At 41.6% G+C, this 27,483-nt stretch overlaps 2 protein-coding genes across 5 annotated transcripts; one reads left to right on the plus strand and one right to left on the minus strand.

Moving 5' to 3' along the window:
* The first annotated feature begins 1,551 nt into the window (after positions 1-1,551).
* On the plus strand, positions 1,552-12,401 carry CLNS1A (chloride nucleotide-sensitive channel 1A). 4 transcript variants are annotated; one of them, XM_030042550.2, is made up of 7 exons: positions 1,552-1,744; positions 3,601-3,737; positions 6,070-6,180; positions 6,931-7,041; positions 7,509-7,682; positions 9,042-9,126; positions 11,783-12,401. In XM_030042550.2, the coding sequence occupies exons 1-6, from the start codon at positions 1,596-1,598 to the stop codon at positions 9,107-9,109; spliced, it is 750 nt and encodes a 249-aa protein (XP_029898410.1). In that variant the 5' UTR covers positions 1,552-1,595; the 3' UTR covers positions 9,110-9,126; positions 11,783-12,401. The 4 variants fall into 4 exon arrangements, with proteins under 4 accessions (XP_029898410.1, XP_029898411.1, XP_029898412.1 ...); XM_030042551.2 differs by having other exon boundaries at positions 9,042-9,116; XM_030042552.2 differs by having other exon boundaries at positions 6,073-6,180.
* Positions 12,402-14,825: 2,424 nt separating this feature from the next.
* AQP11 (aquaporin 11) lies at positions 14,826-27,201 on the minus strand. The gene is given in 5 exon segments (XM_041118480.1): positions 14,826-16,218; positions 16,220-16,248; positions 20,492-20,608; positions 25,989-26,645; positions 26,727-27,201. Coding segments are annotated over 4 exon segments (786 nt in total). The 5' UTR covers positions 26,584-26,645; positions 26,727-27,201; the 3' UTR covers positions 14,826-16,173.
* Positions 27,202-27,483: the final 282 nt, after the last annotated feature.

Consider the following 27,483-nt stretch of genomic DNA (forward strand, 5'->3'; position numbering starts at 1 on the left):
TTCAGTTGTTGCTAAGTAGGGTTTACACTAAGTCAAGGATTTTTCAGCTTCTGATGCCCAGCCAGCAAGAAGTCTGGAGGGGCACAAGAAGTTGGGAGGGGACACAGCCAGGACAGGTGACCCAGAGTGGCCAAAGGGATATTCCATACCATGTGATGTCATGTCCAGTATATAAACTGGGGGGAGTTGGCGTGGGGGGGGTGTCACTGCTTGGGAACTAACTGGGCATCGGTCAGTGAGTGGTGAGCAATTGGATTGTGCATCACTTGTTCTGTATATTCCAGTCCTTTTATTATTATTGTCATTTTATTATTGTTATTATTATTAGTTTCTTCCTTTCTGTTCTATTAAACTGTTCATATCTCAACCCACGAGTTTTACCTTTTTCCTTCTGATTCTCTCCCCCATCCCACGGGGTGGGGGGAAGCGAGTGACCGGCTGCGTGGTGCTTAGTTGCTGGCTGGAGTTAAACCAGGACAGAAGATTAAAAACCATCACAAGGTAACCACTGCATGGGCTCTTGGTGAGTACGTTGCTACAGCAGGAGCATTTGCCAGCCTGAGAAGTCAGGGAGAAGAGATGTTTGCAGTGATGATGCCTCGCTGATGGAGTTATCAGGAGCATCCCCTGACAGAGATGTGCTTCACTGGTGCAGACTGAATGTTACCATTTATTTTACTCGCCCTGTTCTGGTGTAAACCCTCTTTCTCACTGCCACAGCATGTGTCATAAGAGAAACTTGCTGCAGAAGTGTTGTAAATCCAGGGGAAGATGCAGGGCCAGTGTTCGTGAAGAGACGGCAGCCTTCCTGTCACCGCAATCCGCTGTCACAAAACTATCCCCAGCTCCCTGATGGCAGTTCACCAGGTACATGCTGTAGTAGCATCGGGCTCCTGACGCCAAGTTCATCACTGCTGAGAGAAACCAACTGGATATCCTTTAAGCAATTCAGGTACTTGTGACTTTCTTTTTCTTCTCCATGTATATCTATCAGGCACTGGGTGCTGGCCATCCATCTAAAATTCCCTTTCCAGCATCCGATAATGGTCACCAGAAAGCTGCCTTGTTTGTTTTTCCCTTTGTCACCTGTCCAACAGAGATTTACAGGCCAAAATAACGTACGCTGCTCATCCCCTGTCATTGGGCAGTACTGTCAGCGATCACCTCAGCGTTTCTCTTTGCTTTCTCTTTTCCAGACAATGAAAATCTTACTCAAAAACTGCCAGAGACAGACGCTCCTGCAACACAGACAGCATCGCTCCGGAGGTACACCGCAACTCGCCCCTCAGGAGCATGGAAACTCTTCGGGCTGAAACACCGTCCCCTGCCCTGCGGGTCGATGACGAGGGGGAAATTACTTCAGGGAGAACGACAACCTTCGCCGGAGCCTTCTGGTGCCTCACAGGCCCGTCCGCCCTCCCGTTCCTCTCAGCCGCCCCAAAGGCGGGAACGGCTCCAAGATGGCGGCGGCGCGGGGACGCCCACCCGCACCATAGAGACGTGCCTAGAGAGGTCCGGCAAGGCGAGAAGATCCGCTTCTGGTGGCTTGTAGGGGCGCGCTTCCGCTTCCGGCGGCGGCGGCGGAGGAGGAAGAGATGGTGGAGGAGGGAGGCGGCGGCGTCGCCATGAGTTTCCTCAAGCGGTTCCCGCCGCCGGCCGAGGGCGTTCGCCACCAGCAGCCGGACACGGAGGCGGTGCTGGCGGGGCGAACCTTGGGCGCCGGTACGCTCTACATCGCCGAGAGGTGTGTGGGGGTGTTACAGTTTCGGGACCCCGGTAGGCCTCGGGGTGCGGGGGGCTGCCCTGACGGGGGGTGCGGGATGTCCCCGCTGTTCACGCGTGTTTTAAACAAGGCAAGAGGGAACAGCCCCGGCCAGGGATTCCGGCTGGCCAGCTCGTTAAAAACACGGTTGGCAGGGGGGAGTGGACGCGGCTGTTGTTTTTCTGCTGTTACTAAGGACTGCGGTTCTGGGAAGTCTCTCGTGTCGCGTTAATCGCGTGGACACTCTATGTCCTTGCAGAAATTAGTTTGGTTATTCTGGAAGGTGTTACCAGAGCTCTTTATAGTTTTCTAGAAATTCTTCCTGCGTTGCACGGTTCAAGAAGACAACTTGTTGACTAAGGCAACATAATTTTCTTTAACCATGGAAAAGTACCCTAAATAGAATATATTTCTGCAGCCGAAGAGTGTTGTTAGAACGAAAGCACCATCTGAAACGTGCACCGAGGAGTGAATTGTCTTTTAAAACCTTTAGACTACGAAGCATTTATAAAATGGGTAATACTATTCCAGGGGCTTTTGGCCCACCTGAACCTGTTAGTGACATTGCGTTCCTCTTGGAGAGGAATTTCTCTGGAATTTCACTTACTGTTTTGTTTAGTTGTTTGTTTGCAGATACAAGGGCTTCTGTTCGCACAGCATCTCCTCTCAGCACGTATAATGTTGAGTTTCCTTGTAACTTGCTTTCAATAGATTTTTGTGTGAGGCACATACAAGTCTGCCAGCTTCCTCCCAGCGTGTTTCAAGTGCGTTGCAGAGCTTTTACCAGAGTCACTTGCTGGTAATGAATAGAAAACGCCAGCGTTTGCACGAGTGCCGTGCTGTGGGAGAACCGGGCAGCCGGGAGGACAATGCGGCTTTGGATCCGTGTACTGACTCTATGTCAACAGCTTTAAACACTGAGAACTGGCCGATCGAGGCTAGGGAAGACATTCCTCACTCCCACTTCGCTAGCTCTTGCTCTCAGCCTGATTTCCTGAGGCGAGGAGTCTTCTGTGACCTTTGCGTTGGTTTTGTCCCCCTCAAAAACTTGTGAATGCCGCATTTTGCGTGTGGTGGAGGTCTCGCTTTCTGCCCTTCAGTATTTCTGTTCACTGTGTGACCTCATTGATCACGGACACCCAAAACTGGCTTGAGTTTGATTTGTCATCTGCTCAAAAGACACTGATCTTTCTGATACGAAGGAGGTGGTGACAACCTGTGCTGTCTCTTCCTGTGGTTAGGGATGAGAGCAAAAATGGGGGAAAGCAGAGGTTACAGCACATAAGTTGTGAGAGGGGGGAAAAACATAACCTGGCTTTGTTAGCTCTGCTGGTCACAGAACTGGTTGTTTTTCTACATACAGGCTATACCCACATCAGATCTATAATCCTCCAGAAATTACAATAGTGACTTCCTTTCAGTGTTCTCTTTATCGTGGAAAACCACAGAACATTTAATAGTTTGAGTTATAAATCACACTCTGGAGCCTCTCTAGTTATCTTTGGGATGATAGATATCTACAGGGAGGAGAAAATTTAAGAGGTAGGGAGGGAACTGCAGGGTTTAGTGCAAATGTGTTTAGGGTGCTCAGCTTCACATTCTTTAAGAAAAGGTTTCTTTTACCTCAGCTGTCAGTTAATGGCGTTGCAAGGTGCTGTTAGGGCAGGTCCAGGACCGTGTATGACCTGAGAGTGGGGTAAGTGCCTTGTCCAGAATTACTCACGTTTTTGGGGCTGGTTTGCTTTTCTGCAGGAGTGAGTCAGGTACCTTAGATTCCTCTGTTAGTTTCTAAGTTGTCTCTTTTTTTTTTTTTTTTTTTTTAATCCCCTCCTTGTTAGTCGCCTGTCTTGGCTGGAAAACTCCGGAGTTGGCTTCTCCTTGGATTATCCCACCATAAGTTTACATGCCGTCTCCAGGGACCTGAACGCCTACCCATGGGAGCACTTGTACGTCATGGTGAATGCTAAATTTGAAGGTATGCCCGGAGCGTTGCTTAGTGTTCCCACGCAGTCCTGAGTGGCATGACTTCTTCAAAAAGAGTAAATTTTGGTTTTAAAAATGATATCCTTCATTCAAGTAATAGCTTGTATTCTTGTTTTCATTACCCTGAAGGATAGTTATTTTGAAAGTATAGCTTTGCCCTTGTTTAGAGTCACTTCTGTACTGTTCTGCGCTCAGCATGTGACTATGTATAGCTGGAGCCACTGAAAATTGGTTCTCTGCTCCATTATACTAATTTGAAATAATTTAGTTCCTCTGCAGTCTCCCTGTGATTCCAGCTTAGGTGTTGGTTTTGCTTTGTTGAATTTATGTTAATGTTGCTACCCTCTCCAGGCTTTATGAATTCCTGCTGTTTCACATTTGCCTGCAAGCTTTCATTTGTTTTCTTCCACAGCTTGCTAAAAAAAAAAAAAAAAAAAAAAAAAAAAAAAAAAAAAAAAAAAAAAAGACAATAGCTCATGTCACTAGGCTTAATGGATCTTTGTAGATTTCCCACAAAACCAACATTTGACCATTCTTGCTTTGACCTAGAGAAAACAAGGTTTCCGTTTCATTGTTTGTATGCAGATTTTTCTATGTTTTTGATGTATCAATTTTTTTCTTCTGGCAGAACTTTTAGTATTTTAAGTGTGTCATAAACTGCCATCTCAATTGAAGAGTAACAAGCATTAGTCTTGAGCAGGTCTCCTTTCCCCTTCATGCCTACTAGTCCTTGTAGTTAAAGGTTAAAATCTGGCATTTAATTTTTCTTTAAATAGTCTATATACTGAAAATACTGACAAGACTCTGAGGAGGCAGAGGCGTTTTTAAGCTATTAATACTCTTCATTATTTCCTTTTTTCATGTTACTAATGTTCTCTGACAGTCGTATCACTATAAATAATAAGAGAACATGTATGTACACCTCTTGGTGGTTCTTCCTCATTTTTCTTTAACTGAGTTTATTCTGAAGTAAACTGAGCCTAGTCTGAAGTAAGATATTGTTTTCAGCTTTTAATTCATTCTGATAATGGTGTTTGAAAATATGGATATCCTGTGATAGTTCTTATCTATAAATCCTTAATAGACTGATTTTTGTGGAGTTTTTTTTGTGGGTGGCTTTTTTTTTGTTTAATATATGAAATCTGGCTACAGTAAATCTTCTACACAAGTAGATTTGTTTAGTTTTCATGTCTATCCCTGGCCTGCAGTTTTAACTGCTGAATAGTGTTAAACCCAAACCTCTCCACTTCTTTGGCTGCAGGAGTCTTCATTCTTAGTTGGGCAGGGTACATCTTGTTCTTCCTCTGAAAGTTTTTGTTGTGCTCCCTGTGTATATGTGCCTTATCCTCGCCCCTTTTTTAGAAAAAGGCAGTCAGAGGTTGACTTCATTGAAAACAAAGAGCTGGACTCGGCAGTAACAAGCTGTGCCTGCGGGTGTCAGTTGGAAAAGGATTGGGTAGCTTCCTTGGACACTTCATTTTTTGGGGGCAGCTGGCTGGCAGCTTCTTGGCTTCTTAATATTCTTTGTGGTGCCAATTTTGTATGTGATAAAAGCCGCTCTCAGTGGAACAGCCTTAACTGTATTCCTCTTTTTCTGTAGAAAATAATTATGCACTTCTGAGGCTGTCAGTGCAGTGTCCCCAGCCACAAAGTGATGAACCGTAGCCATCTTTGTGGTTTTTGTATCTACGGAAAGTAAAACGTCACCTTGTTGCTGACTTATTCATGTATGCAGTGCAGAGAAGTCAGGAAGCACGGTTTTGCCCACAGTTGTCACTGGCTCTGGCTGTACCTTCTACGTCTGACATCTTGCCGGCTGGCTAGGAATGTCAAAAATCGAGTAGAGGTCTTCTGTAAATGTCACAGTCCTCTATGAGAGACCACACTGGAAGTGAGTTGATTTCATGACAGTAGTGTTAAGGATCTGTAAAATTCATGTGATTTAAAAAAATACACATATAGCGTTGTGCAAGTAAATGATAATGATTGTGAACTGGTTTGGGGTTTTTTTTGACCACAGCTGTGTTTAATAAGAATCAGGCAGTTTTCCTGAAGTACATGGATACATCATGCAAACGTTACGGAAATCTGAAGTCCTAAAATTATAAAAAGAGAAGTTTTTGTGCGCATTGCAAGTCGTGTTGAGGTGCTGTGAGAGGACCTCATATATCTGTAATGTGGATGGGAGTGGGTTCGTTTGTGCCTCTCTCACGTTGTGTCCAGTTTCTGATTTGATTACATGTGTGTTCCTGAAAGAATAAACCAACATGACTTTTTTTTGACAAAACAAACATGTTTCTCTTAAATCTTTCAATTTCCTAAAGAAGAGGAGACAAAAGAGGCTTCCATGGCTGAAGGGGAGGAGGAGGAAGACAGCGATGACGACGTTGAACCAATTGCGGAATTCAGATTTGTACCTAGTGACAAATCAGCTTGTAAGTGAAGAGGGAAATCATGTTTTAGCTTAAAGTCCTGGCTATGTGTGGAAGACACGGGGGTATAGAGATGTAAACAATGTGATCCTTTAGTGTCCTTCTCTAATTACTTGATTTCTATGCACTGAAAAGAACAAAGCAAATTGTTTTATCTTACTTGAAGCTGGAATATTTCAAGCACTGCTTCCCAAGGAAAACTCCATTGCTTTAAAATAGAGACTTTTAAGTGTAAATACATGACAGAGATACACGTTCTCTGCAAATGTATACAGATAAGATTATGGGAAACATCTTTTTAACTACAAATTCAGTGGTATTTGAGTCAGTGACAATTTCATTAGGAACATGCTAATGTCCTGACACTACTGCTGGAAAGCAGTTGTATCCTGTCTAGCATGGAGTTTACAGTTAGATCAAAATTTTAAGAATCTTATGTATTAGATGCTGCAAGGAATCCTGTAGTGGGTAACCACAGACTGAATTGTCCAGAGATAAGCCTCTGTCATCAGTGAAATAATGGAAAAAGTGCTGTGAAGAGGACAAAGCACCAGGCTGGATCTAGGAAGCCTGATTTGTTTCTTGCATGGCTGCTGGCTGCTTGGATGATGTTTTCAAATACGAATTCAGTGGTGGTTCTGGTAAAGGAATACTCTCAATCTCTCTGATCACTCGGTCCAGGATTTCTTGCCTGTTGTTGCGGGGTATTGGTGGAGAAACGAGAGAGGTTTGTGTTCATTTGTGTTCGTGCAGTGGAAGCCATGTTTTCAGCGATGTGTGAATGCCAGGCTCTGCACCCAGACCCAGATGATGAAGATTCAGACAATGATTACGAAGGGGAGGAGTATGATGTTGAGGCCCACGGTTCGTAACAGTTTTTTCTTTTGAAATACCTGCCAGCACTTGGATACCTGGTATCTGTCATAAGAATGGTTTGTCTGTTTAGAAGTTCCTCGTTTATTACTCGCGTTGCCAAAACATTCTTTTTGCCACAGGGCAGTATAAAAACTCGGAAATCTGCAGAAAATCTGTAGTTTAGCTGTCACAAATCACTGGAATTCAGCAAAAACATTGTTCTCATTCTCAAAAGCCCCAAGACACAAATACCTGCCTTTCCTCTTCCCAGTGGATGTGCCAGCACAAGTTCAGTGCCCGTGCTGCAGTGTGGTCAATTCACATCACGGTGTATATTCTGTTACTGATGTAAGCAGCCTTTTAATCTCAGTCAGTTAATGTGAGCATAACTTGCTTAGCTGTTGTCCTGTTCCTCTACCCCTGCTTGGTGTAGGCTCCTAAACTGAGGTCTGATAAACATAAACTTGTTTTTGCAGAGCTAGAACAAGGTGACATCCCGACCTTTTACACTTACGAAGAAGGATTGTCGCATTTAACTGCAGAAGGTCAGGCCACTCTGGAGAGGTTAGAAGGCATGTTAGCCCAGTCTGTCAGCAGTCAGTACAACATGGCTGGAGTGAGAACAGAAGACTCGATAAGGGAGTTTGAAGGTAAGAAATGCTTTGTTTTACTAAAGAATATATCAAAGCAGTGGTTTTCCAGTCTGGCTAATCCATCAACACCAGGACTGAGGAAATACCATGCTGTGGGTGATACCTTACCACACTGTGTGCATCGCTAGCGGTTCTATCTTTGTTCACAACCACAGGTTATAAAAATGCCTGTGGCCGTATGGGCAGTGTGTTGCCTGCCGTGGATTGAGGGCTGCTGTGTTAAGAATTCTTGATTCTTACTGGTATGATTTCCTGGAATAGTGATAGCGTGAAGTTGATTTAGGATTTTAAAAAAATTAAATTTCTGCTTTTCTGAAGGATGCTGTCTCTTAATGCTATTGAGTGTTCAAACTTGTATTTAAGGAGTAAGGTTTCTTTTTGTCGGGAAAAAAGCCAGTCTCTCAAATTTTGCCTTTTCTGCACTGGAGCAATAAGAACAGGGAAGTAGTTTAGTAGTATTGCTGCTTTTTTTTATATAATTCACAGTGTTTTAGTATGGACTGATGTTTTTGAAGGATGAAAAATGATGCAGCAGTTGTGGATTTCTAGCTATCAGCTTGCCTAGAATAGTCAACAGAATAATAACCAATCTGTTCTTATCCACATGGATGATTTTTTAATCTATTTGTTTTGTCAGTTGTTTACAGGTTCTCCTTGTTCCACAACTTTGAATAAATCTATATAATGTAAAGATAACCTTAGGTGATAATACTCTGGTCTTGGCAGTGCCCTTCATTTGAAAATTTTGTCAGGTTTCTGAACCCCCAAATTTTGAAAATTACAATGAATTGAACAGCAAGTATGTCACATGTCTCAGTCATCTTCATTAGTTTTATTTGCCTTCCTAATCTTATTTGCTACGGTACTGCTTCTTGGTTTGCTACAATTACTAATATCCCCAGGGCTGCTCAGTTTCAGAATTCTGTTATTTTTTGACATTGTAGCATAGAGCGATTGTTCCTTTTTTGAACTTGATGATTGCTGAGAGTGGTTTCATATCAGGATCCAGCCTCTTTCTGTTAGAGTGGAATTAAAGCTATTGAAAGGAATCATGCCATTTGTTACACCAAAACATCATTTAAAAAATGAAATAGTTTATATTATTTAAGTCTTTTAATAAGATAGGGTGAGATGAGGTTGTAGGAAGCAGTGAGGTCTTTAAGTGACTGACTGATAGAGCTGGAACAATAACCACAAACTTGTGAGCGCATCAGTTTCCTTGGGCCGCTTTCAGAAGTTCAGCAAAGGAGTTTTCTGCTCTGGCCATCTCTTGTCAACAGAGGGCACTCGCTGTCTTCCGTGTGACAGCATCATCTGCTTGCGAGCCTTACGTAGCGTTGGCTGTTAATTTTTCAGATGGGATGGAGGTGGACATAGCACCAGTAGTTGCGGGGCAGTTTGAAGACGCAGAAGTCGATCACTGAGGAGGAGGTATGCTGCTGTTAGTTCTTCTGTCTTCCAACACCAATGCTTTTTGGTCCTGCACAGCCTTCCATCTCTAATTTGTGTAATGGAAATGATCCCAGATCTCCTACAGGAAGTATCTTGTGATATCAGGACGATGGTGATTTAGAGAATGAAAAGGTAGCTGTAGTTATCACAAGTATGGAAAGATGTTCAGTGATCTGTCCAAAATTACCAATCGGCATAAACCATCACACTGCGCGGGTAGCCTGCATGGACGTGCCTGTCTGGAAGACGGGTCAGCTCTTTAGTAGATTTAAGAATGGTCCGATCTTAAAGGCTCTTAGATGCTGATGTATGAATGCTGGAGCCATTGCTGGGAAGTTACTGTCCTTAGTATTCGTTATTGTGCCCTTAGTGTGCAGGGTTTCCCAGGCCTTTCAAGGGGGAAGAACGCTTCACAGCGCTGCAAGTCCATCTCTTCCTTCACTGTAAGCGGAGCAGGAACAGTTCCTGGTAAAGTTAATGAGCAATTTGGATGGAGTTGTTGTCAGAAGTGCACAACTTGAAGACAACACCCTGCTTAGGTGGTTGTGCCAGTGTGCCGTCTTGCCTACCATCACCTGTACTGCTTTTCTCCTGTTAGTGGCATTACAGGATGTGCCAGCGTTTCCTCGCTGGCGCTGGGTGGGAGAGGAAGAGCAGCTTATTCTTGGACTGTGTTTGTGGAGATGCACAGGCACAGCGGGGTTGTGATTCCGCCCCTGCTTCAGCAGTGCCCGCTAGTGCACAGTTTGCACGTGCTGCTACAAGCGGTGGTGTGTTGTCCCAGTTCTTCTGCCTCTCTCGGAAGTGAGACTGCCAGCTCTCGCCTTAAAGTGAGCACAGAACTATCCCACTTGAAATGCCGCAGAAAACAGTTGTGGGACAGACAGCCAAAAGCTTGCTGGAGAAAAAAGGAATGGGGCAGGGAAGGAAAGGGCCGCAAATAAGAAGATGGCATGCTGAAAAAAGTTGATGGAAATGGGTCAGAAGTAGCTGGTTAGGGATTACAGCGTCCCTGAGAAAGAGGCTGCAGTTCCCGAGAAAGGCTGTTGCAGAGGGGTGATGCGCATCCGCTTTCCTCCTCTGTTGCTTATTTTCCTTTGTTTCTGAATTTCTGAAATTCTGTTTTTCTGAGATTTCTGATCTCAACCACTGCCATTAGTCCCGAATTAGTATTTATTGTTTGGTGTCAGAGCTCAGACTTTTCTTCAGTCACACTTCTTACCCTGGGAAAGAATTTGCAGTACAGAGGAGTTCTTCCAAAAAAAGTCAAGATATTGGTTGCCCTGCCACTGGACAGTTATCTTATTTGATAAAGGACACATTTTAAAATTAAGGAAAACTCTTCAGCCATAGATGAAGGGCCTTTTAGTTAGTGAATGGAAAGCTTGGCTCTGACGACTCCATATCCAAGATGATTTTGGTCCATGGCTTATAAAAAAAATTTTAAAAAATCAAATTGTGCTGTTGAAAACTCGAATTTGAATGCTTATTGTCCTGGTTTAAACTTGAGCAGGATTAAAGAGAGTTAGTGGCTGGTAGCAGATCTCTAAGGAGCCTGAAAGTGCTGGTGGAAGTGGTGTTGACTGATCTTCTAGCAAAGCGCAAAATACACCCTGTAAGAAGTAGTTTAGGTCAGTGGAATTCTTCCTGCTGCTTACTCCGTGCCTTCCATGGTGCAGCAGGTGGCTGTGGGAGATTAATGCTGCGAGAGGTGACTGATAAGGGAGTCCTTCTGTCCTGCTTGCGCTGATCAGAGCTGAGAGGCCGATCCCTGTCAGGGCAGAACAAGTGATCTGGATGTGCAGCGTCAAGCGTTGCAATGACGTCACTCCAGGTAGCAGTTCGGGAGCTGTGGGTGTGATGGGCCTTTTTAAAGTAACCACTAGCCTGAGCGCGTTGATGTAATTTAAGTCAGTTCAAAAACCTAGGATATACGGCAGCAATAAACAACTGAAGGTGCGAAGTGACAAGAACAGCTCTTGCAGCTCTGTGCTAATCACCTTGCTGACAAGTTTGAGCACGAGGGCAGCTTGGTTCTACACTCCAAAAATAGGGGCAGAGAGGGAGCACGCTGTGATCTTCTCAATACTCTGTGGAGCAGCTTGGCCCTTTTAACTTTCTGAACTGCAAAAACGACCTATAAGAACATCTTGTTGGTGATCCTTTAGAGAGCAACACGCTGCCCTGCCTCTAAAGCGATGCCCTTGTGGGATGCTCATTTTGCATGTTACTGCTCGTTACCCAAACGAGATGCGACAGTTGACCGCTGAAGCTCCTGGAAGACTTGCTGACAGTTGATGTGGGACATTTCCACTGGTCTTGTAATAAGCGGTGTTTTGTCTGTCGCATCGCGAGGCTGCAGTAATTGTTCCGAAGCAACTGGTGTGTCTGTGTGCGGTGGTGCAGCGGGGTCTTGCAGGGCACAGGCTTACAACCGTGGATTGTAAGCGCATGCTGTCCTTAGCTGAACTGAGTTTAGAGCTGCTGCCAAAGGCAAAGATGCTCAGCCCTTCTGAAAATTAGTGGGTTTGCAGTAAAATGCTGTCCTCTGTGACTGCAAATAACAGATAGCTATTGCTTTGTAAAGATTAATAACCTTTTATTTTAATGCCAATTATGTAAACTTGGTGTCTTCTATCTTTCAGATTCCTCTTGTGGCACTTCCAGAATAAGCTGTAAAACTGAAGGCATTGCAGTGACTATCGGGAGTTAACCTTTCTTTTAATGACCTAAGCTTAGACATCTAGGTCTATAAATGCTTTTATAGATGTTTAAAACAGGGTTTGACATTTGTGACCACTATGGGGTTATTTAAAAAAACAAAACAAAAAACAATAAAACCTCTTGCATCTAACACTTGAATGGGGCTAATCAGGGGTCATTTCAAAAGGGCCTTTGTAGGAATTCTAGGACTTCAGAAATAAAACTGTAAGTAGAACAGAAATGTAGATTGTCCTAGAATTTTCTGTATTTTTGTACCTGTTCATTGCATCAGTGGAGTAGAATGGAAATAGAAATGTTACAAAGTTCGACTAAAAGGAAACAGGGTTGGCCAAGGGTTAAAAGCAAAGCTAAATTTAATGCCCTCAAGTAACTGGCTTTATCAGTTCAGTGCTATCCCTCTCATTTCTCTCAGAGCAGAGTTTGGGTGGTAGGGGAGATGGAATACAGTCTGCAAAGTCCTGAAAAAGAGAACTGGTTTGTGTCTTTGTATTAAATGTTAACAACATTGTTAAATAAACTAAGTTTTTTTGTATCTCACAACCAACTGTGTTGCAGTTCTCAGTCCTTTACTTCAGCAAGCAGCTGGCAACTCTGAGCTGACATCCCTTGAGTTTTAGCACTCTCTTCTGTAACAAAGTCCAGTGAAGACATTTTCATCATTTACCTAGATGTGAGAATAAAAGGGCAGAACACTTGCAGAGTGTGCCTGTAGGATACAAGTAGTCTGACATATCCCAAACTTAGGAACCCAACTTCAGATTGCCAAGAGCTTAGTCCTGCTGGAGCTTTTACTGTTTCCTCTCTCTGCGTGGTGTTGTTTTTGCCGTGGGGCAATGGCAGCAAATTCAAGGGTTTTTTTTCCCCCAGTATTCAGATGAATGTCTGATACTAAACTTTTTCCACTTTCAGTTGATTTGGAAGTTGACTTGTGGGGTTTTTTTCAGTATTATTATGTTGCTATATGAAAACTTTTCTTTACCAGCCCTACACTCTTGGAATCGTATTGAGAGGTCCTTCCCTGCTTAGCATGTTGGGATATGGTTTGGTTTCAAGGTATGTGAAAATTATAACCACTCTTTGTTGAATATTCATTAGGAATGCCAGTCAAATTAGTGATGATTTAATAGTCTTGTGAACTATTGATGTTGCTGAATAAATGAAGTATTGAGCATGTTATGCAACAAGACATTCTACAAGAGTGTCTTTCCTAGCCACTTTGTATACATTATGTATTTATGTAAATGCATGCATGTTTTTGTTAGGGATACAGAGTAACAAAGGAGGGTACAGAGCATTGCTTTAATTTTTGCACTGGGATTTGGAGAATCTTCAGATAGTGAGATTTCCGGACAGCTAAGGAGTACTAGAACTCTACGAACACCATAATTTAGGAAAGCAAGCTCATAACAATTCTAAATTCATGGTTCATGGTTAAAACAGCCTTTGGATTTTTTTTTTTTTTTTCCTGCTGTATAACTTAGTTGTTGGAGTGTGGTCTTTCTGTTGTTTTTCTTATTAAACTGCAGACTACCTTTTACATATCCTGGCAGATGGGCACAGTTAACCTACAGGGCAGCTGGACTATACGCAGCTCCTCTCAGTACTCTCAGGCTATGTCCGAGCAGTAGGAAGCTCCAGAAAGGAGAATGAATCTGTGTTGTATTGATGCAGAGCTGCAGGAGCAGATGTTTTATGGTGCTTCCAGTCAAATCAATAGACTAAGATTAATTTCGGTCAGGCGGAAACAAACCTGGATGAGCCCTGAAGGTGGTATTGAGGAGTGTCGTGTGTGGATTTACAAGTTTTATTTTTAATAAAACTTTGTATTTAAGCTATGTGTAAGTGTTCTGGGAACACTTATACTTCATCAGCATTCATTACTTTGAATGTAAAATACTTTTTTCTGTACTACCAAAAATAGTTAAATTGTTCAGTTTGTAACTTGGTTTTATTTTTCATTCTTTCTGCTTTTTGTTTTTTGCTTTTGTTTTGCCTTAAATTAGTCAATTTGAGGCTTGTCTATTTCTGAGTGATTTTTTTTTTTTTAAATTCTACTTCTAGTGGCTATAAATAGAGCAACTGCTTGTTAATCACTCAGACTTTTACCAATTTTTTTTAAACTCTATGTTATGCCAAAATAAACAATGTAGACATACAGAAGTCAGATCTGACCTCTTTGCTTTATGGACTTTGCTTCTGCAGGCTGTCAAAAATGACGTGGAAGTAGGGCCTCTCATCTGACAAATCTTGGCCGCCTGCAGGTTTGTATCTCTGCTTTCTCTTTTCTCTGGCTGCCTGTTTTTATGCTTTTTGAGGTTTGAGTCCTTTACCGTGTGGGCTTCATGGGCTCAAAGGAGACATGCAAATCAGTTCATCATGTAAAGCTCATTTCCGTAAGAAATGAGGCTAAAAACTGGGCTTGAATACACCAGTAAAGGCAAAGTCCCAGGGAGGGAAAAAAAAATATCTGTAAGGTATGGATCACTTTAAAAATATGTAAAAGGGATAAAAAGCAGTAAAACAAGAAAGTGACAGGTAGAAGCCTCCCAAAACATCTGTTTTAGAAGCAGTACATGGTGTAAAAGTACATGTTTTTCAGAGGTCTTATGTATCGGGTTTCTGCTCTGGCAGCCCTCCGCAGCTGCATTATAAATCAGCGGATAAATGTAAAGCCAGCTGAAGGATGACATCTTACCAGGCTCACAGCGTGGTGGTGTGTAGTCCTTGCCATGAAGAGTTTTACCACAGATAAGTGTCCTTTAGTAGGCCTGGTCACACTAGTATCAAAGAGCTGCTGAATGATAACCCAGCAGTTCTAGTTCTCTTCAGTGTCCTAGCAGGCTACTTTTTTTTTTTTATTTTAATGACTGAATATAGGGTCACACATAAGACTCTTTTCTATGAAAAGCATGTTCAAACAGTTGATTTCATTTTGCAATATAATCTTAAAGGTACCCTGGAAAATCAAAACGAGAAAAGATTTTATTGCAATAAGTAAGAAATTACATGAAAACATTTACTTCCCAAACTCTTGCAAAAAAGATAGCTGACAACAGTAGCTGTTCAAGACTTGGTTCATAATTTTACTGTGGAAAAAGACCCTGTCTGATTCCTTCCCTTTCTCTTAGAATATGGTCTGCAAGGTGACTTGGGTAATGAGCTGAGGGGCTGACTACTGAGATCTTTGTAGAACTTGTTAACCATCTCTCCTTTCAAACCTAGTAATTATAAAGTGAAAAACTGATTTTAGTCTTAAATTTGAAAAAATATATATTTTGGCATATATAAAAATTACAATGAATCCACAAGAAGAAACCTCATTCTAGAAACGGAACTTCAGAGGATGGTACCTATCGGTGGTGTTCTCCTCAGCTGAGGCTATAAAGGGCATGTTTGTGCCAGTTTGTGTATGTAGCTTCCCTGTGGTTTTAGCTCTTTCATTTATTCTCCTATATTGCAAATTCCTTTATTTCAAGAAAAATAGCTGATAAGAGTTACATAAAATCAAGGAAAAATAAGTTCCACATGATTCATCCCTGTACACTGTGTCTCTCTTACTATGTGAAGAGGCAGCAGTAATCTCTGATAAACCAGGAGGGGGTGGCTTGGTTTGCCAAAAATGCCCTTTTATGTGTGTGTCCACAGAATTTGATGGTACTTTATTACCTCTCTTTCCAACCAAGATAAACACTCAAACAGACTGTAGTGGGACAGGATGGGTCAGAGCCTTCTGGTAAGGAAGCGAGGGGTTACTTACCTGCGCTCGAGTATTATTAGAACAATGCTGGTCCTACAGACTTAATTTTGGTGTAGGGTACCTCTACAATAGAGCTGTGGAGACTCTTCTAGGGAGTAGTGTAGCCTTTCTTCCTCTCAGAGGTATGTATATTGCAAGTAGGAATATGGTGAGGTCAATATAAGAATAAAATCTTCAGCTCCTTTTTTGCAGGTGCCTTCTATGGGAAGAAATCCAATAAAATCAAACCTTGAAAGGACTGGGTATTTCTTTAAAACTAGTTTTGCATGCTGTTGTAATAAAGGTCAGCAAATGGCACTTATGGCTAAAGTGAAAAAGTTTCAATGTTTTAACAGTCCTTCACATTCATATGGGTTAACTGAAAATGTTGGCAGATATTCTCAAAATACCACTATGCTATTACAAAATAAGTATTTGAATACAAAGTTGTAAGTCACATATTTAAAACATGAAATCTGAAAATACAATGGAAAGGTGGTGGGGCAGTCGATGTCAACAGCTTTCTGAAAGCTTCATGTCTGCAGATATTGAAAGTATTTTTTTAATGTAGTACTGCTAGATTTCAAAATTTGATGTCTCAGGATATCCGAGGAAGGATTTCATCCCATATGAAAGCCACAAGTATTGTACCTGAATAGAGAAATTAGAGAAAGGACCTTTATTTAAATGTATTTGAGAAAGACACAGTACTAGTATTGAAAATACACATTATGTTCAAGTATTTGAGTGTCTAGCATGCAATACAGCAGCGATTGGAGAAAAAATAAAATTTTCTGTTGGAAGGGTTAGAGGCAGTCAGTGCTTTTTGCGAACAGTCTTTTTCACAAAGAAAACTTCAACAGACCATGCAAGTGATCCTTATGAGTTGATAAACTTGTTTTTTCTTTGGATATTTCATGTTTTAATTCTGATCTGTATAAGCCATTCCCTAAATAAGCAGAACTTTCTTCTCCTGAAGTCCAAAGTCTGAACAGCTCTGCTATTTACCTTCCCAGTCTTCCTCTGGACCCTGAACTCTTGTGAGGACTACAACCCAAGTGGCCACATTCACCACCTGTTTTTCTGTTGTAAGTAGGTCAAGTACAGGATTACCACTCACTGGCCCTTTCGTATTTGAATTAGACTTGATTAGTGACAGTTTTCTAAGAACTTCCTGGATTGCATTCACTCACTGTGTAAGAGTTTTGCTCTGTCAGATGATGTCTGCATAGTTGGAAACCCCTAGGAGGACCAGGGTCTGGGACTAGAAGACGTCTGCTAGTTGTTTGTTGAAACCCTCCTTTGCTACCAAATCCCTGAGATGCCGATCACTTCACTGCACATAGACTTGCAATTCTTGTTTCTTTGCTAAGCTCCATGCTTAAGTGTACTGAACTTGATGGAAACCTCTGAATACCCTCTCCTCTGAGCAGAAAGGTGAAAGTTTCACCTGTAGCCTTCCTTCTCCCTTGCTTACCTCCTCCATTTATATCTACTGCTAAGTGACTTTTGTGGCACTTACTTTCTATCCTGATGGTGAAACATCTTTTTCTTCTAAGGAATAGTATTAGTCTTTCTGGTAAAACTAATCTAAAGAAGCGGGCATTCATTCTGTTTTTATAGTGTTAGAAAACTGGCAGGATGCTAAGCTGGCACCTGTCCAGGAAAGAGCATTTCATTTTATTGCCCTCGTGTCCACTATCTTGTCACCAACTCTTCCATTCATAGCTGCCCTTGCATCGGTACTGAAAGAGAAGCATTAGCTCAGTCCCCATTTTTACTAATGGTATAATCATGCCTGGACAACTAACATGAATTCCTTTGGCAGTAAAACAGAAACTATCTTTGTTCTATGGGTACTTACTGCTTCTATGTTCACAGTCCAGAATTTAGGCCTGCTAAGTCATAAACACTTGCTGACATCTGTATTTACTACAGGAATTAGCTGTTTTAGTGCTACTGGAGAATCACCTTTACCAAAACGTCAGTGAAGCCATTTTGAAAAATGAATTCTTAACTACAGTTCCAGGATTATATTCATGAAAGACCATAAACCACCAGTAGATTTGTTTATCCTAAAAGAAAACTTCCACTTCTTCTTCCTCTTGTGAAGGTGATAATCTTTCTCTTGTTCTAAGTGTCCTTTCTAAGCAAATTGGTTTAAAGTTGGCAGTTAAGAAGTCGCTTACGGCTAGATCAGGGTATCCATTATATACTGAATGGTCTCAGTCTCCTTGTCCTCATGGGTATTTGCTATGCCCATAAATGAGATCATATTGCACTTTGCACAGGCAATTTGAAGTTTCATGGTATGCTAGTCCCTGGTTCAGCAAATCACAAAAAAACCTAGACTCCTAAAAGAATTCTTCAAAATAAGAGCAAAGTAATTTAACCATCTAAGATGCTGATGCTGGGAAAAGTGAGATATCAAGTTAGCATATCACTATGACTCTGCCAGTTTCTAGGAAGTATGAAACAGTATTTCTGCTGACACATGGATTCTGAAAGTAATTTTTACAACTAAATTTAAAATATCCCTTCCCTCATCATCTACTTTTATGATTCTGCTTAAATATTCTTTTCACAACAATTTTATTGTCATCGTAACAGGTCATTTTCCTACATGTCTCATCATTTGGTGCAATTTTGGAAGAAAAAAAATCTATTCCTATTATTTTCTTATTTTCAAAAAGTGTCAGAAAAATTCCTTTTCATGTTAGATTTGTAGATGTGCACTTCTGTATTCATCAATTCAGTTTTCAAATACAACTATCTCCTCTATGCTTCCACCTCTGACACCTTACATTTGCTTACAACTCTTGATTTATAAGATAAGGTCTATATGTATCCATGAAGCTCCCTTGTTTTGTAATGAGATATCTATATTACCAATAGGCTACTCAGCCCTTCAGGTGACCCACAGACCTGAGATCTGTAGCTAAATGTTTGGCTACAGTAGTGACACTACAAAAAGTGACATGTAAAGATGCGAATACTCAGGACAACTGCTTGGTCTGGAGTTCCTTTCCCTCATAAATTAGGAGACTGCATTCAATACAGTCTGTATGTATTTTCTGTATGTTAACTAACGATAAAGTGCTGTTTATGAATTTTCACAGAAATAAAACATTACTCCCTAACCGCATTCTAAATTCCTCAAGTCATGGTTCCATTTGTGTTAACATCTGTTAATTTTCTTACTCAAGACGAAATCACCTGAAGGCTTTCTGCAAAGCAGTTCTGCGGGATGCATCTTGCTAAGTAGAACATGGTGTTTTTTCTGAAACATGTTCTGCCTCCTGTTTCTTTAGATCCCTTGTCAAAATATTGAAGCCCAAGTACTTACAACCCAGACAATCTCAAAATGGGTATCAGGCTGAAATCTGTTAATATACCAGAAAGGTAAATGTGAAATCTAAGTAATATCATATGTTCTGCTAGGACCCAGCTTTGCTGAAGACATTTCATTAGCTACTAACTGGAGCAGCGCATGGGGTTTTATCAAGCTTATTCTATTGTTCATTCATCCTGTTTGGATGTCTAATTTAACAAAATTATATTAAAGTGAATTTTAGTTTCACTAAAAATCCTGTCTCCATTTTTGACTGACTGAGAGTCACTGTAAGTAGAACATGCACAGACATGGACTCAAAGAAAAAGAAATAATTTGTAATAACTGGAGCCCTTTGAGATGTTTCCTCAGTGTTTTTCATAGCCCACCTTCTTTCCAATACCACTGTAGTACCTTCTAATGGGATTAACAGACATGAAAGGACTCAAGATTAGTTGACTGCTTCTTTATATACCCTCTAAGCAGAAGGCTCAAGATTTGTAGGGACTAACTGTAAACAATCAACAGCATGAAGTATTACGTGGAACGTTTTCATCTGCACACAACTAGAAGTTAAAAATCAATAGCTTCCAAATTAACACTGTAATTTAAGTTAGAAAAAGTCCAGTTGCTGATAGTCCCTATTCTTAAACTAAGAACAGATTGTTTCTAACAGTGATTGGGGCAAAAATGTAGAATGGGAACTGCAAAGTTTAGACACTATGGAGATAAAAAAAATCTGATATTATAATAGTAATAATTGAGAAAGCGTATTTTAAGCATTTGTCCTAATACCTGTGGGGTTTGGTTTTTTTTTAATTAATCATCCCCATGTTCTTGTATACTGTCACAAAGCAAGACAGAAACTGCATGCTAACTACTATGTTTCTCTTTTGAACTTAATCAGGCTAATATTTACTTTCAGGTAGCCTCCTGTCCTTTTTAATATTCTCCTAGAATCTACAAGTGTACCTTTGGTCAGTGTAAGAATATGCAGCATACCTCAAACAGGCTGGATTTTAATACCAAGGCATAAAGTCCCAAACAACAGGCAGCTTCGAAAGGATCACGCTCCGGAGTAAACAGCTGTTGGTTTATAACTAACCAGTTAACCCTAACCTAAACACTAAACTTTTTCCATTTAGAATTGCGCTGTTGTGTTTTTTTTGGTAGGTACATTATATCTTGGTCAAAGTATCCCAAAAGTACTTAGACTTTGAACGTGACATCTAAACTAAAAAATTATATAACCTAATATGGTTGTTTCCTGATCTGAACAGTAGATATTATTTTGTGAATAAAACTGTTGTTTAAAACTCAGTATTAGATTCACAAAACAGTGTTACAGGTATTCTACGTAGAGCATTAAATGAGTTTAAAATATGTAGCTTACATTTGCAACACAAAACCATGATTCTGAATTACTTTTACACGTATGTTATAATTGACCATTTTCTGGATTTTATTTAAAACAGAACACGAGCAGGCTATCAAATAAAGAATAGCCATTTTTTGAAGCATGTACTAAATAACACTTAAATACATAAAGTATTAAGAACTTACCTAAAGATGGTGCTATCCAATATACTAGTGAGTAACTAAAAAATTTATCATAGAAGCAATTTGCATGTAATGAAAAAGCCAATGCTGGGTTAAATATTGCTCCTGTGAGATTTCCACCTGCAATAAAATGTAAACAATATAAAATCAAACCACCTTTCTTTATTTTAAATTACTATTGAAATGCACATACACAATACTACAAGAAATGTACACACCCTGCAATAAAATGAATTAGCAGAAAGCATTTGAACAGATAAACTCTTCTGAAGTTATTTACCTGATGATATGGTTAACAGTTTAACTGTTTTCTAAAATGCTTTAAAATATCTGAAGGGTAGGCTATAACTTCCTTTATCTCTTTCTAGCAAATTTTCTTTGAAGAGAAGTGTTTGGCTAATGTTGAATGTTTCTATTGATAGGACTAGAAGCTGTTTTACTAATAGTCTGTATCATGCTTTTAGAAGAGACAGAAATTACACAAATATTAGCAAACAAATACTAAGCTTTCATAACATCCCCATGTCGCATGTAACACATGCAAGACAATGGAAAAACTGTTAAGCACTGTTCTTCCTAAACTGACCTCTATACTTTCTTACTAGAACACTAATATTATCATATCAATGTATAGGACACTAAGATTATCATATGGTAATAACTTGGGGAAAAGCCTTCACAATTATTCTGTATGTTATTTGAAGAAAGCAAAATCAAACCCCACTCCACTCTCTTGAAAAAGGAAGCTTAAAGAAGCCAAGCATCTTTCCTTGTCTCTGACTTCAGATGTAAATGAAGTTGCCTAAACATTCTCTAAATAACTAGACCCAAACATATTACATTGTGGGGACTAACTGTAATTGCACTGCAGATGAACCTGGATGTTAAGTGTTTTTAATTCCGACATATGTTGTTCCTCTCACTGCAATCCTGCAGAAAAAGCATTACGTGGTAAAATTATCTATTTCTGTACTATAACCGCCCCGTTTTATCTATTAATCTATTGCCATAAAATATAATTGTGTCTATTTCCTTTCTTAAAGCTAATTCTTGATTTTCTCAAATAAGCCAGCATGAGCTTTGAAATTATCCTTTGTACAAATACGATGCTGCTGTAATCCTCATTTGTTATGAGCACCCAATCATTTACCGAAAGTTTTAGTAAAGGTCTTTGTCATTCTCCTCTTCTGTATTTCTCTTTCTGTGTTCTCCTTATTATTTCCTTTACCGTTATTACAGTTCGGGAACATTTTAATCTTTGTTGACCTACTCAGTTTACTCTGCTTTTACACTTGTTCTCAAGAGCAACTCAGATTTGCTGTGCAGTCTGTTATTCTAGACATTGACACATTAACAACTTTCACTGTTGCCAGGAAGGCCATCTACAATAATTTACTTTGCTTTAATCTATTTATTTATGAATTCACTGCTTCTGCTTTTATATCCACAAACATACATTTAAGAGTAGAATTTCACTCTCAGGATGCAGTTGCTGTTTCTGAACATTAGACAGTTTTAACTGCTGTTATTTCTTCAATATTCACTGCTAATAACTACTGGAATATCAACCATAGGCCAGGGCCACTAGTATAATCTTATTTTAAAATATTTATTAAACATCTCAGTCTGTGTACCAGAAAAGAGAAATGATTTTATGGCAAAAGAAGAGTAACATCTTTGATGGTGTATACATAAAAACTTAAACAGGTGAAGTAATGTGTGCTCCACACAATGTGTGAGAAAGTAATTTTAACTTTTGAAATACTAAAGGCAAAACCAAAATTAGGAAGAAACTCAGAATTAAAAATATGTATGTCATTTTTACCTTGCTATGTTAGGCCCAGAAAGATCTAATCAATTTCATACAATTCTGACTTCATTGTAATATTGCCTGTAAATGAAAAAGCCCTCAAAAGGTGTATATTTTTTTTTCTTCCCCCAATTAAACATTTTCCCAAAGGAAATATCCAAAAATACTCTGTACCAACATGTATATGGTCTGCATCCTTAGCTTCTGAATCATTCCCTTAATATGCAAAGACATAATGTTCTTACTTAGTAGAAGAAACAGAGTGAATGCAGTATTGGAGCTTTTGTGTACAGTATGTACTACTATAAAAATTTGGTCTGTGTAAAACTAAATGTAAAAAAAAATCCAAATATTTTTAACTATGAAGAAGTAGAAGAAAAACAAAAGGAACATCTTGTAATTTTGAAAATACTGTATAATCTGATGTTATTTGTTGGAGTAAGTCATATGGCATACCTAAGTACCTTTCATGGGGTACACAAAACAGTGACCTAGATTTACTTGTTCCAACAACTTTACTTAGTCAACCATATAAATACAATTTAATGTTTTTGAGCCCTATATGTGTATCAATACATTTAGATGGGTGTAAGCCATGGGGATATGGCTATCCTTCAAAATTTTACCCAAACCAAACTGGAGTAAGAGATACTCTTTCTTACAGTCCCTTTTTAGACAGCAATCATTCCTCTGATAGGATACAGCTTTCAAACTCATAGTAGAACATAATTCATGGAATGAAATATGATATACTATGTAGGAGATGTATTTTCTAACATTTCTGATTAATTCATAACTGTAATATAAACACGGGTCCTGAAGGCACAATTGATTTGGTTTTTAAAATCAGTGTGTAAAAAGAAATCATTAGCATGAATTTTATTTTGTAAATGTAATGCACCTTTCTGAGTTCCTAGCTAGAACACTGTATCTGTCAAAGTTTGAAAAATCATTATTTATACAATATTCTAAACCTTTTGCTATTTTTGTAGGAAAAAGGAAGAAAGTTACCAGTTTGCCTAAATTAGCATTGCTTTGCCTAAACTTGTGCTGGTTGCCTAGCCCTTTGGTGCTGGGTGAGCAAGAAAGATCCGTTCCTCTTGAAGAAGCGCTCAAGTTCCTTACAAACAGTTAACGAGGAGGTGCAGAAGATTTGCTGAGAATGATACATCCCAGCTCAGTTAAGCATCTGCCTGTCTTCAAAGCCCGTAGAAGAGAGCTTCGCCTGCTGGAGGCCACTATCCATAATTTGGAAGTCACTCTTCCTACTGCGTGTACGAAGCACGGTTTCTCAAGCTGGAAGTGGAACAGACATGGCTAGGGCTACACCACAAGACCCACAGGATATACTGTGGGTCGTGTATATGCACCAGACACGTGTCGTGGCTGCCTACCAGGCAGGCCCTTTGCTATTGCCTCAGCTACTTGGCATGCTGTGAGGAGGCTGTGCTGAGTGGCTGTGGGAAGGGGGTCCCAAGCAGCAGCCCTCAAAATGGAGGGGGCAGGAGAATGGAGGATATCCTGGGGAACATTTGTGTGTAGACGTGGGCAAAGAGAAAGAGGCAGCAAGAAAGGTTTGAGAACTCTTAAGATGTCCTACATGTACATACCTAACCTTCCACTGAAAAAGAGATCTGTTATAGTGCAAGCCTGTGAATTCATCACAGAAAGAAATTAACAGCAGCAGCCTGTTCCCACAGTCGTATAATAGCTCAGTGATGGAAGTCTTGGGTTTTACGCCCTCCTCTACCTCAAGAGACCTCAATCCACATCTTAGTAAATGCCAGGCTCATGACTACTGCAGGGAGAGAGGACTGCACTTTTCACCTTTCCTTTTGAAACTGAGTGTACAGCAAAGAGTGCAAACCTTAGGAAGCTTGGAGCAGAGTGAACAAGAAAGAACGAGATTTTCCACTAAGTAGGGAATAAAAGTAAGTTCAGGATCTGCTCCCCAGAATGCATATATATTTTTACAGTAGACCTGATTCTAGATTAAAGGAAATGGAAAGAAAAATGCCCAGGTAGCACAGGGTGTTCTGCACGCGATACAGACAAACTGTGCATATGAAAGAGGCCTGGGTGCAGTAGGTCTGACGTTTCCTAGAAGTACATGCAGATTGATTGCACTGGATAGTCGTAACACGTCCAAGATTGTCACAAGGAAAGGGACTTGGTACACAGCCTTCTGCTAGAAAAAGATATGAGGCCAGCCTGGCCAACGACACTGGGTATGAATTCTTTGTATGAACTAGCAAAGAGAAAGGCAATGTGACACATATTATTTTATATGACTATTTGCTAAGCAGGAAAGGAATGTTAAGAATCAGGAATCCAGCTTTCTATGCTTGTAGAAGAGCTAGGATAATCTTTGGCTACACTTTTACTGAGCAATTCAGAAATATATTTAATGTGCTAGAATGCATTGACACCTTGCCTCTGCCTTCAAAAATTAATTTTAGAAAGTAGTTCAAATTGCTAAGTTAATTCTCAAAATTCTCCATGGAGTTCTTTTAATCTTTCAGGTGTTAGCTAATTTCAGCTAAACATAATGAGTAAGGCTTTTTTCATTAATACATCTGAGAATTTGACTGTACTTTATTCTATGATATGCTATTATGTTAGATAGCATAATACAGTTAAACCTTTTGGACAAGATGTCAGTGACATCCCAGATGTTTGCAGATAAGGGAGTGATCTCGCCCTCTCATAAATGGATTTGATAATCTCCTCGATGACTTTCTCTGTGGTGGGGGCTGTAGCACAAGCAAGGAGTTCTGTAACCATCTCTCTCTCACCTCCCTGTACCCTAAACTACAGAAACTCCTTCCCAGTACAAGCCACTCCCTGCAGGGCAGGGCTCAAGTGACAAGTGACATACTCTGGCACTTCACTGGTGACAACAGGGAGCATCAACAGTCAGCAGAAAGAAGTTTAGACTGAATCCCCTCACCTCTTCCTCCCTGCTGGTCCAGAGAGGCTGCGCAGGTGACAGTGTCCCAGCTCTGGGAAGCAGGAGGTGACAATCAGGCAGAGGCAAGGACATGGCCACGCAGGGCATTACAGAGACATGAGACCCTTGTAAATGCCATGATACAACAGGGACCTAATTTCTTCTTTTTTTTACATATGGTTTCATGAGTTATTATTTTATCATTTCTGCATGCATTCTACAAATAACCATTCCTGCTTCTGACTTAAGGCAGTTAAATAAACTGCACTGATATGAATTATGCATTGCCTGAATGCAGAACTTCCACATTACTGGTCTGTACCCTGACGTTGCACAATCAGCATTTTTTTCCTGATGCAGACAGTCGTGTGCTCTCGCAATGCCACTTAGAGCACATGATATGAAATTTCTCACGCTATATAAAATCAGATTACAAAATGGTCCTTCACTGAGATATTTTAACAGTGTTCTGTGAAACTCTTAATGATATTTACTTGTAGATTTGACATCATTTTAAATTTGTGATTAATTTCATTCTTAACCCCACACTTGTCTGGAATCTAACCAGGCAAACTTTACATAAACTCCAAATGAACTCTGCGTACGTAGGGACCAAAGACTTTGATACGTTTTTTGTAATCTATGAAGAATAATTTTGCAACTTAACACTTTTAAGAAAATATAAAACCCCTTCCGTTACAACTTTATTGCAGAAACAGAGAAAAAAAAAAAAGACTAACCTGCATACACAAGCATGGTGATGAGAAGAGCAATCAAATGGACTTTGTATTTGGGATTAACACCTTCCACTCGCAGGACGCTCAGCTGGAAAACGACAGAAAAGAGCAGTTCTATGCAGAACGCCTGCGTCTCTGTAGTCTGCATGGGGCTGCTGCAGCCCTGCGAGAGTGCTCCAAAATGTGGCTCTGCCATCTCCAGGCTCCAGATGAAGTGCATGAACACTCTGGCAAGCACTGCAGCCACAAACTGAGCGGTGATTTTGAGTCCACCCATCTTGACCGATATCCCACCACCCCACATTGGCTGCAAGGTGCCACAGGGATTGCATGTGCTGCCGGTCAGAGTCAAGCCGTGCAGGACGGTGAAACCGTAGGTGAGAGTGAGGGCGGTATGCGGCTTCGGCTCCACATTGCCAAGCAGGCAGAGCTCGTTAGTGCAGGCGCAAATCTGGAAGGTGCTAAACATCTCCAAAAGGAAAGTGCAAAGGCGCGGGTGGGCACGCAGCCGGCGGCGGGTCAATCTCCTGCACAGCCCCACCGCTACCATGATGCCGGCCATCAGCAGGAGCGAGGTCCCGACCCCACCGCCAGCCATGGCGAAAGTTTCACAGGCCGAAGGACTCGAAGGAGGAGTTCACCCTGATCCAGCCCCGGCACCTACGGGGAGAAAGAAAGCGGGAGAGGGAGGGAAAATGACCACCCTTTCCCTTCGAGGAAGGAGCCAGCTTCTGTCCCCACCTGCTTGCAGCCTGCGAGATGTCTGACTCACCCTCCGCTTGACAGGGAGCAAAGGGCAGGGGAGCCCGGCTTGAGAGGGGTGAGGAGGGCAGGGGGATCCCTCTCCCCTCCGCTCCCCGCCGGGGAAGGGGTTAGAAGGAAGGTCTCTCCCTGCGGTGGAAAAGAGGCACGGGGGTGGGGGAAGAAGGGGGCTCTGCTTTCCCTCAGCCCCTCCGCGGTGGGGCGGGCGGACGGACGGAGCTCCCCTCAGCCCGCGGTGGAGGCCGGGGGCGGGGAGACACCCAGCCCCCACTCCCGCCCACGGGGGAGCAGGAGTCGAAGCCAATTATCTCGGTCGGGTTGGTAGCGGGGCCTCTCCGCAGGCAGGCGAAAGCAGTTAAAGAATAAAGCTCCGGCCCCGCGGTGGGGTGAGGCGAGACGGCGTCGCCGCCGCCTCCTCCTCCTCCTCCTTCTTCAGTCAAGCGCTGCGCGCCGCCGGCAGTGCGCGCGCGAGAGGGCTGCGGGACCGCGCATGCGCGCGGCGCCCGGCTCCCCGGGCGAGGGGGCGGCAGGAGCGGGGGGGGGGGGGGCGCGCGCGAGGCGCCGCCGGTGCTTTTCCCGCGCGCAGGCTGCGGCCGTTGGCGCTGAGGTGAGGTGAGGCGAAGTGAGGTGAGGTGAGGAGAAGAGAGGAGCGGTCCGGCCCCTGCCCGCCAGCCGGAGTGCCGGGAGGCATAAACCGAAGAGGTGCTGGCGGCTGCCGCCGGCTTCAGCCTGGCTG

The sequence above is a fragment of the Aquila chrysaetos genome, chromosome 19 (genome assembly GCF_900496995.4).
Source record: "Aquila chrysaetos chrysaetos chromosome 19, bAquChr1.4, whole genome shotgun sequence".
NCBI lineage: Eukaryota > Metazoa > Chordata > Aves > Accipitriformes > Accipitridae > Aquila > Aquila chrysaetos.

Bases quoted from the DNA above. Each gene is read 5' to 3' on its own strand.
- CLNS1A (XM_030042550.2), top strand. From the start codon at position 1,596: ATGGTGGAGGAGGGAGGCGGCGGCGTCGCCATGAGTTTCCTCAAGCGG. The intron at 1,745-3,600 runs GTGTGTGGGGGT...CCTCCTTGTTAG, and splicing joins ACGCTCTACATCGCCGAGAG to TCGCCTGTCTTGGCTGGAAA. The intron at 7,042-7,508 runs GTTCGTAACAGT...TTGTTTTTGCAG, and splicing joins GTATGATGTTGAGGCCCACG to AGCTAGAACAAGGTGACATC.